The sequence below is a fragment of the Hyperolius riggenbachi genome, chromosome 2, assembly GCF_040937935.1.
Source record: "Hyperolius riggenbachi isolate aHypRig1 chromosome 2, aHypRig1.pri, whole genome shotgun sequence".
Lineage (NCBI taxonomy): Eukaryota > Metazoa > Chordata > Amphibia > Anura > Hyperoliidae > Hyperolius > Hyperolius riggenbachi.
In genome coordinates, this window is record NC_090647.1 from 172,232,375 (window position 1) to 172,246,500 (window position 14,126).

Below are 14,126 nucleotides of genomic sequence, written 5' to 3' on the forward strand. Positions count from 1 at the left end.
TAGGAAGAACCTCTGCTCTGCAATAAATCTTCTCTGAGCCCCCTGTTCTGACCTTCATGCAACCTCCACACATTAGACACAAACTGGTTAGCAAGAAGCTTTGTTCTGATTGCACCTTTAATAACAAGGGAACTAAACCATTTGAAGGAAAATACTGAAAACTGCAGTCACATTCAGCTGTGACCTTTAACATTGAAGTAGGATAGTTCTGCTCTTCCAGCGATATGTTGTGCTTCATACAATGCGACAAGTGTGGCCTGGGATGTTACTTTGGAGAAAAATCGCAGAAAATGTGGAAGAGAATATATCTGCATAGGAACACCATAACAGGGGAAAAAAAGAGGAAGAGTTAAAGGGAAGGTCCAAGCAAAATAAAAAAATGAGTTTCACTTACCTAGGGCTTATACCAGCCCCATGCAGCCATCCTGTGCCCTTGTAGTCACTCACTGCTGCTCCAGTCCCCCGCTGGCAGCTTGCCGACCTTGGAGGTCGGGGGCCGCATTGCGTACATTTTTACGCATTCCCGCTAGTGCAGGAACATTAACACATACAATTTTACGCGTTACTGGTTCATTGCGTAAATTTTTACGCGTTGCACTGCTAACGCGTAAAAATGTATGTGTTAATGTTACTGCACTAGCGGGAATGCGTAAAAATGTACGCAATGCGGCCCCGACCTCCGAGGTCGGCAAGCTACCAGCGGGGGACTGGAGCAGCAGTGAGTGACTACGAGGGCACAGGATGGCTGCATGGGGCTGGTAGAAGCCCCAGGTAAGTGAAACTCATTTTTTTATTTTGCTTGGACCTTCCCTTTAAGCGAGACTGTAGGTCATTCATTTTTCCCAAGTAGAATGTTTTGTTCGAATCTAAATGTCATAACTTTGAAGGGTAATTTCAGAATTATACATGAAAGAAAAACCTTTAAACTCAGTATGCCTTTATTCAGTGTCAAATTGTCAGAAATCCATATTACCACCTACTGTATATATACATGTTTAGTTGTTGGACTTTCTCCTCATACTTGAAGGGAATCTTAAAGTAGATCCGAAATAAACTTTTACTCATTGCATCATTTTGTTCCTTTCATATAGTTTATATGGCATTCCTCAAGCCAAATTCATTTTTTGTTTTGTTTTAATACTCTAATTCCCTATAAACTAAACAAGCCTCACCCACAGCTCCTTTTGTGCCTTGGCACTGTAGCAAGGGCTTATGGGAGCTCAGTCTGGGCAGGAGAAGGAGGAGGTTACTAGCCATTGATTTCAGAGGCAGAGGGGAGGAAATTTACACACAAGCAAGCTGATAGCATCTCCAGCCCTCAGCCTGTGACAATATGACAGAACATGGCTGCCCTCATTGTATCACCGGAATAAATAATCATAAACTTTTGAAGCTGTTTGCAGATAGATATGCTGTGTCAACTATCTAAACTTTAGATAAGTTATATAGACAAGTTACTTGTTACAGTTAGTTTTTCATCTCGGATCCGCTTTAAGTAAAAAAAAAAATAATAATTTTCCTGGGGCTTCTTCCAGCCCCTGGACTCCTACTGTGGCTCCGAGATCCTCCTTATCCCCTCCGGGAAGCAGCAGTGACCCCCACAAAGCTGGGCTGTCGGCGCGCATGCGTGGCCCCTAGACGCGTGCACCTGGGTCACACTCCCATGCCCAGGAGCAGTCTGTGCATGTGCAGTGTGCGTAATTCACTACTGCACATGCGCAGAACGCTCCTGGTGGTGGTAGGGAAACCGTGGTGCTCGGGGCCGTGTGTGCACAGTAGTTGTCAACTGGCGGCGACAGCCCAGCTTTGCAGGGTTTGCCTCCACTGCCTGGAGGCTATCAGGCAAACATTGTGGTCACAGCAGGAGTCCAGGGAGCTAAAAGAAGCCCCAAATCTATTAAAATACTTTTTTTTTTACTTAAGATGTTTTTGCAGCTTATTATTCTTTCTGACCAAATATGAGGTTTATTACTTGTTTCATATAATTGAGTGAGCAGCACTCTTGGTATATGCTACAAAAGTTCTAATTATAGCTTCCGGACAATATGGCAGGCAGTACTGCGAGGGGGAATTGCAGACATTGGGAATATAATGGTGCTGAGTCAGAAAATAAACTTTTTCCAGTATTTAAAACTATTTTAAGAATAGACAAGTTGGGCTGTGTCAATTATTGTAGAAAAAAAGGAAAGTGATTAAACTGAATTTTGAAATTATTTAATTTACTTAAAATATTCCAACACAAACCGAGTCAAGTAAATGATTACCCATTGTCAATGATGGCCCACTGACCAACTAGCATGCATATCCACTTGTGTATATTATAGATATAGCAGAAAACTATAGTCATTCAGAAAAACATCTTTGTAGTTTTTTTTTCCAGCTTTTTTTTTTAAGTTCAAAATGTGGCCGCTTCTATAGATGGCGACTGAAAGTCACGGTTATCCCGACTAAGTGGAATTTTAACACATTGATGACATAATGGTTTTTGATTTTTCATGTGTAGGAAGAAGAGGGAGAATATGGAGACTCTCTAGATTTCCGCAGAGGAGGTGATGGTCAGCCAAGAAGATCTACTAGACCTACACAGCAATTTTATCAGCCACCCAGGGCACGGAACTGACTGTTAAGGTGACCTTTATATCGCAGTCTGTCCATCTATTTATAACATTTGTAGATATTTAAAAGTACTTAGTAACAATACCTTCCATAATAATTATAGATTTTTTTTGTACCAACTAGTTCATACTAGAACATTTTATACTAAATCTGAAAGTAAAGAAATAATTGAATGAAGCACCCTGATATTCCCAGCAGATAATATTAAAAAAAAAAAATTGGAAAAGCTTTAACCACCCTGGCGTTCTGATTAAATCGCCAGGGTGGCTGCGGGAGGGTTTTTTTTAAATAAAAAAAAAACTATTTCATGCAGCCAACTGAAAGTTGACTGCATGAAAGCCCACTAGAGGGCGCTCCGGAGGCGTTCTTCCGATCGCCTCCGGCGCCCAGAATAAACAAGGAAGGCCGCAATGAGCGGCCTTCCTTGTTTTGCTTACATCGTCGCCATAACGACGAGCGGAGTGACGTCATGGACGTCAGCCGACGTCCTGACGTCTGCCGCCTCCGATCCAGCCCTTAGCGCTAGCCGGAACTTTTTGTTCCGGCTACGCTGGGCTCAGGCGGCTGGGGGGACCCTCTTTCGCCTCTGCTCGCGGCGGATCGCCGCAGAGCGGCGGCGATCGGGCAGCACACGCGGCTGGCAAAGTGCCGGCTGCGTGTGCTGCTCTTTATTTCATGAAAATCGGCCCAGCAGGGCCTGAGCGGCAGCCTCCGGCGGTGATGGTCGAGCTGAGCTCGTCCATACCGCCCAGCTGGTTAAAGCAGGAGGGTCAGCCATACTATGCCAGGAAAACACATATATATGTAGATGACTACTTGTTCTACTTACATAACACATGTATTGTACTGTTCACGTTTTGATTTCAGTTAATTTTATATAGTAAATCAAAAGAATTCTGTTCCTGGCATTTTTCATTTTAAATCACCTCTGAATGAAGCCAATCCTGATGTAATTTCCTCCCTTACTCTTTTTTTTTTTTTGTCCTCCTCCAATCTGCTGTGTCATAGCTAGCTTGCTTGTAAACACGTGAGAGCACAGGATCAGGTTTCAGCTGAGCCTGTCACACTGAACTGCTCTATCAGCCAATCAGTGAGGAGCAGGGATGTGGGAGGGGTGATGACAAGCTTCCCCTCTCTCCCTCTCCTCAGCAGTGATGGCAGAGACTAGAGTCAAGCTGACAGATGAGATTTATTACAGCAGAACAATTTCTGAACAGATTGGAGCGCTTGCAATGCAGGGTAAGGCTGCAGGCTGCATATTAAACACAGAGCAGTGGGTAAATAAAATGTGATTTGTTTCGGCTCACAATTCCTCTTTAAGACTTTGCTGTTTGGTAAAAATAGTGGTCATGTGACTATCATCGTGCAGGTTAATTTTCTAAAAGGAAAGAGGTGTGCCTCATCAAAGACTAATGATCTATGACTCAATAATTCTTAAAGTGAGCTTTAAGTTACACTGCTATGGACCCTGTCATATGTCTTATATTGGAACAATGCCAATTGCCTGATTATTTTGTTGATTCTTTGCCTCCTATAAGTGTAGCAGTGATAGAAAAAGAAAATTCAAAAGCTAGACCCTTACCTCAGTATAATAATGCAGAGGCTTCCCCATCCTCCTCGCCCCCACCGATCCAGCACTGGGACATTTCAATAAGAGCTTGTCAAATACGTTCACATGGCCACACTGCTGTCCATGTACAAACATGGCCGCGCTGCGCAAGTGTAGTGATTGCCTGCACAGTAGCACAGAGCTGATTAATCATGGCTTCTCCTCTTTGCAAGAGCAGCTTTGTGCTACTGTGCAGCCAATTATATTATTATTATTATTATTATTATTATTATTTATTGTATTTATAAAGCGCCAACATATTACGCAGCGCTGAACATTAATTTAGGTTACAGACAATATTTAGGGGTGACATACAGCAATATGACAATACAGGAATACAAGAAAACCAGATCACACACCATAGTAAGAGTACAAGGTAATGCTTAGTCAGTCACTGGATGGAGCATGGAGATTAGGCAGGTTAGGTTCACTCAGATGCATAGCATGGGTGCACAGTAATGGAGGTGCAAGATCAGGTAGGACACAACAGGAGGAGGACCCTGCCCAAAGGCTTACAATCTAGAGGGAGAGGTAAGGACACGAATGGTAGGGGACCAGAGTTCAGCTGTAGGTTTAGAGCACTTGTGAGGGGTGGTAGGCCAGAGTGAAAAGGTGAGTTTTGAGTGCTTTCTTGAAGATGTTGAAGGAGGGGGCTGCCCTAATAGGTGGAGGTAGGGAGTTCCATAGTGTTGGAGCAGCTCTTGAGAAGTCCTGGAGGCGTGCATGGGACTGGGTGATTCGGGGGGCGGTTAGGCGAAGTTCATTGGAAGAGCGGAGTGAGCGGCTAGGTGTGTACCTCTGAGTAAGATCGGAAATGTAGGTTGGACAGGTTTTGTGGACAGATTTGTAGGTCAGACACAGTATCTTGAATCTGATTCTGGACTGGATAGGAAGCCAGTGGAGGGATTCTAGGAGCGGATCCGCCGTGGTGGAGCGATGGGAGCAGTGGATAATTCTGGCTGCCGCATTCATGATGGACTGCAGTGGGGCTGTTCGGGTCATAGGGAGACCAGACAGCAGGGCATTGCAGTAGTCAAGGCGGGAAATTATGTGGGCATGGATGAGGAGTTTGGTGGTGGCAGAGGTCAGGAAAGGGCGAATCTTACAGATGTTACGAAGGTGGAAGTTGCAGGACTTAGTGAGGTTTTGGATGTGGGAAGTGAAGGAGAGTGCGGAGTCCAGGGTGACACCCAGACAGCGGGCTTGAGAGGTAGGGCGAATGGTAGTGTGGTTAACAGTGACATGCACATCTGGGAGGTTTGTGGATGGCCGGGGTGGGAAGATCATAAATTCAGTTTTGTCTAGATTTAGTTTCAGGAACCTAGCGAACATCCAGGAGGAGATGGCTGATAGGCAGGAGGAGACCTTGTCCATGGTAGTGGTGGATATGTCAGGAGTGTGGAGGTAGATCTGGGTGTCATCTGCATACAGATGATAGTTAAAACCCATGGAGGAGATAACTTTGCCAATGGAGGATGTGTATAGGGTGAACAGTAGGGGGCCAAGGACCGAACCTTGGGGGACTCCCACCGAGAGGTGGTTGGGGGTGGAAGAGGACTCATTGAAGACGGTCGTGAAGGAGCGGTTGGAGAGGTAGGATGAAAGCCAGGACAGGGCGAGATCGTGAATGCCCAAGGACTGGAGGGACTGGAGGAGTAGGGGATGATCTACTGTGTCAAAAGCTGCTGACAGGTCAAGGAGGAGGAGAATGGAGTATTTACCTTCAGCTTTAGCTAAGGCAAGGTCATTGACCACTTTGGTGAGAGCAGTTTCGGTTGAGTGGGCAGGCCGAAATCCAGATTGGAGTGGGTCTAGCAGTGAGTTGGCATTGAGGTACTGGGTCAGGCGTTTGTGAACCAGGCGCTCAAGGAGTTTTGAGGCAAAGGGGAGGAGGGAGATAGGACGATAGTTGGAGGGTAGCGAAGGGTCGAGGGAGGGTTTCTTGAGCAGGGGTAGTACAGTGGCCTGCTTGAAGTCTGAGGGGAAGGTGCCTGTGGATAGGGAGAGGTTGAACAGGGTAGTGAGGACTGGGGCCAATTCCGTGAAGTGAGGCTGGAGTAAATCTCTCCAATCTAAAATCAGTGTGTTGAATGCTGATCAATTCACCACAATGCAACATTTGATATTGATCAGATTTCTACCAAATTCATGCTGATGATTGATTGTACCACTGCCCTGCTAGTTTTGTGCCGTTTGGTGTGTTACAAAACTACGGAGTTTTCAGTCAACCCGTTGCCCAGATATTTGTCAGGTATATCAGCACACCGATGTAAGCATGCATGCTCTTTATTGAGCTATTTGTCTCCACATGAGAAACGTCGACAATTGTTTTGGGGGCCACGCAGTGTCCCCCTTTATCAAGGCGTGTGGTTAAAGGGGGACCCTGCTGATATACCTTGGGGATGGTGTGCTGATATACCTGATCGATATCTATGCATGTGGCTTTGCCTGTGCCACAGTATCAGGCACCCGGACTTTATCTGAGGGAGTGCTCACCTACAACCCATTTGATTGCAACACTCTTGCCCAGTCTTTAAGATTTTACCACCACTTTTGATCATTCTTGTTATCAATACACCGTCCAAATTCAATCAAAGATTTTCAACTAATTTGATGAAAAGTATTTTTTTAAATAGACCCTAGGTAAAGGTACCTCTACAGTATGAATAACTTAAAGAAACACTGAAGCGAAAAAAATATATGATATAATGAATTGGTTGTGTACTATGAATAATTACTAGAAGATTAGTAGCAAAAAAAAAATTCTCATATTTTTATTTTCAGGTATATAGTGTTTTTTTCTAACATTGCTTCATTCTCTAATATGTGCAGATTACACAACACTCAGAATTCAAAATGATTCTTTCAGAGCAGTCTGTGAACTAATGACCTCCCTCTGGCAGAGATAAAGTAAATAGTTAACTAACACTTGAGATAATAAAAGTCAGAAAACAGCCCTCTCCACGACTTTGAAAGTCGTAGAGTTTAATGGCTTTTTTGTATAGAGATAACAACTGGGGTTTCTTAACTCTTCCTGTACTGGAAACAATTAGACTGATGTATCTGATCTTAATGTTTTATTTTTTAGCTGTACTACACATACAAATCATAATATCATAATTTTTTTCCGCTTCAGTGTCTCTTTAATTGTCTTTGCCTTTTTTAGCTTTTGCACCAATAATTCAGAATATAGTTTCATCTCCCAGTTAAGCCATATATTTTTGTTGTGCATCCTGAAATACTTCTTATTACCTTCTGTATATCATAAATGTTTATTTAGGCAATGCCATTTACATTCCCTGCTGCATCAGAGATCATGTCGTGGTAATGGAAATAGACACGTCTAAAGTGTAGCGGTACTGTGCTGTCATGTAACCACATAGGCAGGAATAATAGCACCTGCTTTTTTTTTATAGCCCTTAACAATAGGGACGAATACTCAGTAATTTGGTTTGATTTACTATGGCAATACTTTTTCAATCTTTAATGCACACCCTACATGATTTAAAAAGGTTTAAAACAACAATATTTTTATGACAAGATGAGAATACATTTCTAAGGAGTCCACTATCATTTTCAATGGCGTAGCTAAGGAGCTGTGGGCCCCAGTGCAAGTTTTACATTGGGTCACCCCCCCCCCCCCCCAGCACACTAAACATACAATTGATGCGGTGTGTCAAAACCTGCCAAGGACAACCACAGTATCTGAGGTGCAAGAAGGGAGTGGGGAACAGCTTGTTAATGATAACTACCCATTTAAAGCATCTATAGAAGTGATTATTGCAAGCACAGGACCAATAAAGAGCTAATCCTGCGGTTGAGAGAGGGCCCTATGGGGCCTCTCTGGCCCAAGGGACCCCGTGTGGCCGAGACCTCTGCAGCCCCTATTGCTACGCCCCTGATCATTTTGTTTATTCTGTCCACCATTAAATGTAATTCTGTACAGAAGAAAGGGAACAAATCTTGAGCAGGAAAAAATGTGCCATAGATCTGTCACCCTAATCCCCCTCTTCCCTTTTTAGTTCTCCCACGTTGTTACTGTGACCATGGATAAGGAGTTAGGTCCGGTTCACATTAGCAGTTTGAGCCAAACAGATCCGGTGAGCGGATCCAGTTTCTGCTTCACCGGATCCGGATGGCTCTGTGCACACTGCCAAATGGAAAGTGAATACGGATCTGATCAACGATCGATCGCGTCCGTTTTCACTCAGTTTGCCGTTAAATACATTCTTATTGCTCTTTTGAAGCCAGCAGTAGAGGCTTCCTCTTCTTCTGCTGTGACTACACAGCGTGTCATGGGACTAGTCCCATGACGCGTCATGTGGTCACATGCCGCGAAAGAAGACGGAAGCCTCTACCGCCGGTTTCAAAAGAGCATTAGGTATGGATTTTACACTCACCCGCCCGGCTGCTGCATCTTCCCTCACCCTCCCGCCGATCAGGTTTGCGTCCCCTTATATCCCCCTCCTCCCTACCGCCCCCCCCCCCCCCCCCCATACATACATATTGTATGTACATTCAGTAAACTAAAAAAAGATTGATTTCGCCCTGGAAATAGGGTAAATTCACTGCCACCACTCTTCAAGTTCTGTAGGGAGGGAAGAGACTCCCGCTAGCTATTCCTAAAAGGAAGAAAACCGTTATTTACAACCTAACTAGCAACCAAATGACAATTTAGAAGCAAATAATAAAACAATGCGGTAGAATGACTCTGACTCTTCAGAGGGCAGATTCGTTGCAGCAACAATCAGATGACCAGAACAGGCACAAGACTGAACGATAAAATCGTTAGTTTTTATTCTAAAACTACATACACACAACCTACTTTAGCCCACAGATAAATATACCTGTCCGGCAGAATAGATTGGTTTGATAGAAAGAGAGTAGAGATGAAAATGAACAGAAAGTCTTAATATACAGTTCAAATATTATTGGTAGTCCATGCGGCAATCGCAAGTCTTTAGCGGAAAGTCCAAGATGGCGATTGCCATGGCTTTGTGAGAAATAATCCAGATTTGCTACAGTGTCCAGCTGGCTGCTAGGATGTTATTCAACAAGATTTTAGATGAAAGACGCTGGACCTTTGTTTCATTGGAGTTTTTAATCCTCAGTGTAGATGGGCGGGGTCATAACACGTAAAAGTCCAGCCTTGTGCAATTTGAATAAGGCAGTGCCCCCTTAGACAGGGAGAGATTTTGGCCCAATTCATGTTTTGCCCGCTTTCTCCGTGCCCATAGGTCACATCAAGAACCCGAAGGAATATTCATAATCCGCATAATAGTGTGAATCTGCTGATACTAAACCCGAGAAGTCTGGCTGACTCATAGCACCGTCCTCCCTTTCAACCTTACTGGCACTGGTACTGAAATATCCAGGGGGCTGAAAATCTCTCAGGACCAGTGTCACGTGAAGTCCAACACACGCAGCGGATTTGAATAACCTGGTATCTTTGTAACACCAGAAATATTACAAAACTGTGCCTATTGTTAAATATAGTTTTTAAGGTGGGTTGAACTTTTGGGAGTCCACAGCTGGAGTGATAAGGATCACTCCTGTGTCTCCTTCAACTCAGGCCAGAAGGCAGCTACGTGTCGGACACTTGCTGGGTCGGTTCCTAACAGTCTAGAAAAGGATGCTTTAAATTGGTTCTGTCAGGCTGATATCTAATCTTCATCTGATGGATGAGCTATATAACTTCCCAGAAATGTTAGGTGACAGATTTCTCACTTGGATGAGAGAGACTATGTAATTAGGAAACTGCCAGTGCTTGCTATCAGAGCCAGATAGTACAGGGGAGGGGGGGGGGGTTGATTTAAACCAAACATGTCATTTTGGTTGCTTTCGAAGAAACTTGCGTTTGTGACTTCATGATGCATTCGATATGTCATATCGAAGGCGTCACACTCTCCAGAGATGTTCAATCGGATTAAAGTCTGGGCTATGGCTGGGCTACTCAAGGACTTTCACAAAGTTGTTCTGAAGCCACTCCTTTAATATCTAAGCTGTGTGCTTAGGGCCATTGTCCTACTAAAAGATGAACAGTCACCCCTGTCTGAGTTCAACAGCGCTCTGGATACGGTTTTCATCCAGCATGTACATTGCTGAAGTCCTCTTTCCCTTTATCCTGACCAGTCTCCCAGCTCCTGCCACTGAAAAATATCCTCACAGCTTGATTCTTCCACCACCATGCTTCATGCTTCACTGTAGAGATGGTATTGGTGGTATTGGCCTGGTGATGTGCGGTACCTGATTTCCTCTAAGCGTGATGACTGAAACTCTTTGGTGTGAATTCCAATCTTAAAGGGCCCATACACTGGTCGATTTCAGCCATCGATCAATCAGAAATTGATTCTTTCAAATCAGCCAATCGATCAATTTGCGATCGATCTGATTTATCTGACAGGATGGAAAATCTAGGTCGATCTGCTGCTAGCAGCAGATTGATGGCCCATAGTGTTGCATTGGATCTAATGGTGCAATAATGCATTTAAATCGATTGTCAATAGATTTCCAATAGATTTAAACCTGAAATCTGTTGGAAATCTGTTCCTAGTGTGTGGCACACATCAGATAGATTTCTGTCAGATGCCTGTCAAGTCGAATCTGACAGGAATCTATCTGACTAGCCGACCCACGGCGTAGCATACACCGCATAATTACAAAGACAAGGCAAGGGGGTATTGGACACAGCTGCGTCCCCCATCAGCGCTCCCCCGTCCCCGGTCCTAGATTGTTCGCCGCCCTCCCCCCCCAGCCGTGGGTGGGGGTCCGCCGAGCTGGAAGGGGTAGCTGCCAGAAAGGGGGGATTGGGCACAGCGGCAGGGAGGGGGGTCGGACACCCCCTCCCTCACCTGAGTCCCCCATCTGCGCTCCCCCCCTCCAGCTTAACTTCAGCAGCAGCCGCCACTATTAGTAAGAGGCAGCGGGCGGGATTACTCACCTTGTCCACATTCCAGCATGCGCTCCAGCATCGTCACTTGTGACGACAGTGGAACGCGGAAATGGTGAGTTATCCCCGCCCACTGCCTCTTATTAATAGCGGCGGCTGCTGGTGAAGTTAAGCTTGAGGGGGAGCGCACATGGGGGAGCCAGGTGAGGGGGGGTCCGACCCCCCCCCCACCACCGCTGTGCCCAATACCCCCTTCCTGCCCGCTACCCCCTCCAGCTCGGTGGGACCCCCAACCACGGCTGGGTAGGGGCGGCGAAAAGTCTAGGACCGGCCCTGGGGGCGGGGCGCTACATCTTCTTCTTGCTTGGATCGGCCCATTCTTCTGCTTGGACCGGCCCTGGGAGCAGGGCGCTACTTCTTTTTTCTTGAAGGTTGAGGCACGTAACCTATTATATATATAGATAGATGGTTGAATCTGCTGCAGATCTATAAGTGTATGGCCACCTTATGTCTCATCAGACCAGAGTATTTTGTTTCTCGTGGTCTCAGAGTCCTTCAGTTGCCTTTTGGCAAACTGCAGGTGGGCTGCCATGCGCCATTTACCAAGGAGTGGCTTCCGTCTAGCCACTCTACTATATAGGGTTGATTGGTGGATTGCTGCAGAGATTGTAGTTTTTCTGGAAGGTTCTCTTCTCTCCACAGAGGATTGCTGCTGGAGCTTTGACAGAGTGACCATTGTGTTCTTAGTTACCACCTTGACCTTTCACTCAATTTAGATCGCCAGCCAGTTCTCGGAAGAGTCCTGGTGGTTTTGAACTTCTCCCTCTTACCGATGATGGAGGCCTCTGTGCTCATTGGGACCTTAAAAGCAGCAAACATCTTTCTGTAACTTTCCCCAGATTTGTCCCTCAAGACAATCTTGTGTCAGAGGTCTATAGACAATTCCTTTGACTTCATGCTTGGTTTGTACTCTGACATGAACTGTCAACTGTGGGACCTTATATAGACATGTGCGTGCCTTTTCTAATCATGTCCAATCAACTGAATTTTCCACAGGTGGACTCCAGTTAAGCGCCAAACATCTCAAGGATGATCAGGGGAAACAGGATGCACCTGGGCTCAATTTTGAGCTGTGAATACTTATGTACATGTGCTTTCTCAATTTTTTTTTTTATGATTTTAATACTTTTTTCAAACTTCAAGTAACCTTTTTTCATCAATCAATTTTGGAATAAAGCTGAAACATAACAAAATGTGGAAAAAGTGATATGCTGTGAATACTTTCTGGATACACTACATGTCAGCAGTTGGTATAATAAAGATAGATATAATCTAGGCTTTCTAATTGTGAAGAAAACACAGAGCTAGATAACCTTGATTACAGAATAAGATTTCTATTTGTATGAAAGCAGCAGCTCCTGTTTTTGTGTTCTTACGCTTGTTTTCTTTTAAACAGATCTACCAAGAATGGAATGCTGCAGCAGTTTTCACAAAAGTGGTATATTTTTCTAAAGAATTGCCTTGCACTGTGGTATGGATTTATTGTGAGCAAGTCTCAAACTTTCGAGCTCTGGAGACCCGAGAAAGCTACAGATTTGTCATCATTCAACTGCTAGTTAAACAGATCAATGAGAATGAAGCTATTATTTTTGGCATCAATAAAACCACAGTGCACCTGACTGTTGTCTCCTGAATTCCTAACGTGTGTTCTCACTACCTCTATAAAAATAGAAAGTCTAACAACTAGCGCAGAATGACAAATAAACACATTACATTATGTTAGTATACGGATTTCTGTTCCATTCAAACCACAACATGGAATCAGAGTCCAGTGAAATTACACAACATGGAATCAGAGTCCAGTGAAATTACATTAAATAGATGTATGTCTGCTTGCAGTCACACATTTATGTGAAGGTTTTCATTTATCCAGGTCAGTTCAAGTGATTTTAAAGAAAAATAAGCTTCCTTCAATTGCACTTTTCCCCACCTGTCTTTTTTATGATTATAGACTTGACACCACATGGATAACATTCACTTACATTTATCACAGTTATACAGCAGTGTGCATAGCAGATAAGTAGTGGGTTAATTTAGGGAGCAAAGGTCTGACAACCTTTTCAAGGCATACCACTTCATCAAGGCACCTCTGTTGTGAACAATTTTCTAGATCTCTTTTACAAAAGAAATTTGCGTCGAGCTTAAAATGGGCCTGAACTCTTGCACAGCACATAATGAAAAGTCTTTATTTCACACATAATTGCCAGAAACAGTTCTTGTCAGTAACTGAGAATAAACTGCAGGAGCTCTGCCAGGATTTGTGCTACAGCTCTCTGCATATGCATAAACACTGAGGCTTAATGCTTTCTGTGCTCCCTGAAAAGTGAAACCAAGTTAAAACAGGGTTGTTGTTTTTTTAATTTCCTTATTTTTCCCCCATAAGGGTTATTATGCTGTGGCTAATGTTTTAGAGCAGAAATTAAGGTCTGCGTTAAGTTCCACTTTAAGCTTCCTTATTTCTCTTTAGATACAATCACACATCTTAGAAGAAGGGAGGGGAAGATTGTACTGTACTATGCTCATAAAAAATTAGCTAAACCTGAGACAGGTGCTGGATTAACTACTTTAGGACCGCAAGGCTCTGGCCCCTTAAGAACCAGAGCCTTTTATTTTTCATAATTAATTTCCTGATCACTGTGGTTGGCTCACAGTATTCAGGGGGTTAGGAGCCAATGCCTGACTGAGGTACAGAGCTCTGCTGAGCTTTGTCCTGGCAGGGTCGCGCAATCACGTCCCGTGCAATGGATTGGGTGGCGTTAAAACTACCATATATTCTCATGTATAAGCCGACCCCAGAAACCAGGAAAAAGTTATTGACTCGCGTATAAGCGGAGGGTAGGCAATGCAGTGGCTTCCGAGTTTCAATCACAAGTAATAAATAAGACACACACACACACGTGCATATCATATAAGACAATAAGGTGAGCGCAACAATAAACAGAAAAAAGTGCC

General features: G+C 44.2%; 1 protein-coding gene across 1 annotated transcript in view; it reads left to right on the forward strand.

Annotated features, from left to right (window-relative positions):
- Window positions 1–12,793, forward strand: part of TDRD3 (tudor domain containing 3) — a 415,364-nt gene extending 402,571 nt beyond the window's left edge. Inside the window, exons 13-14 of the mRNA XM_068267832.1 lie at window positions 2,504–2,628; window positions 12,571–12,793. Of these exons, the coding sequence (XP_068123933.1) occupies window positions 2,504–2,620 (117 nt within the window). The 3' untranslated portion in view covers window positions 2,621–2,628; window positions 12,571–12,793. The remainder of the gene's footprint in view (window positions 1–2,503; window positions 2,629–12,570) is intronic.
- The last annotated feature ends 1,333 nt before the right edge of the window (window positions 12,794–14,126 follow it).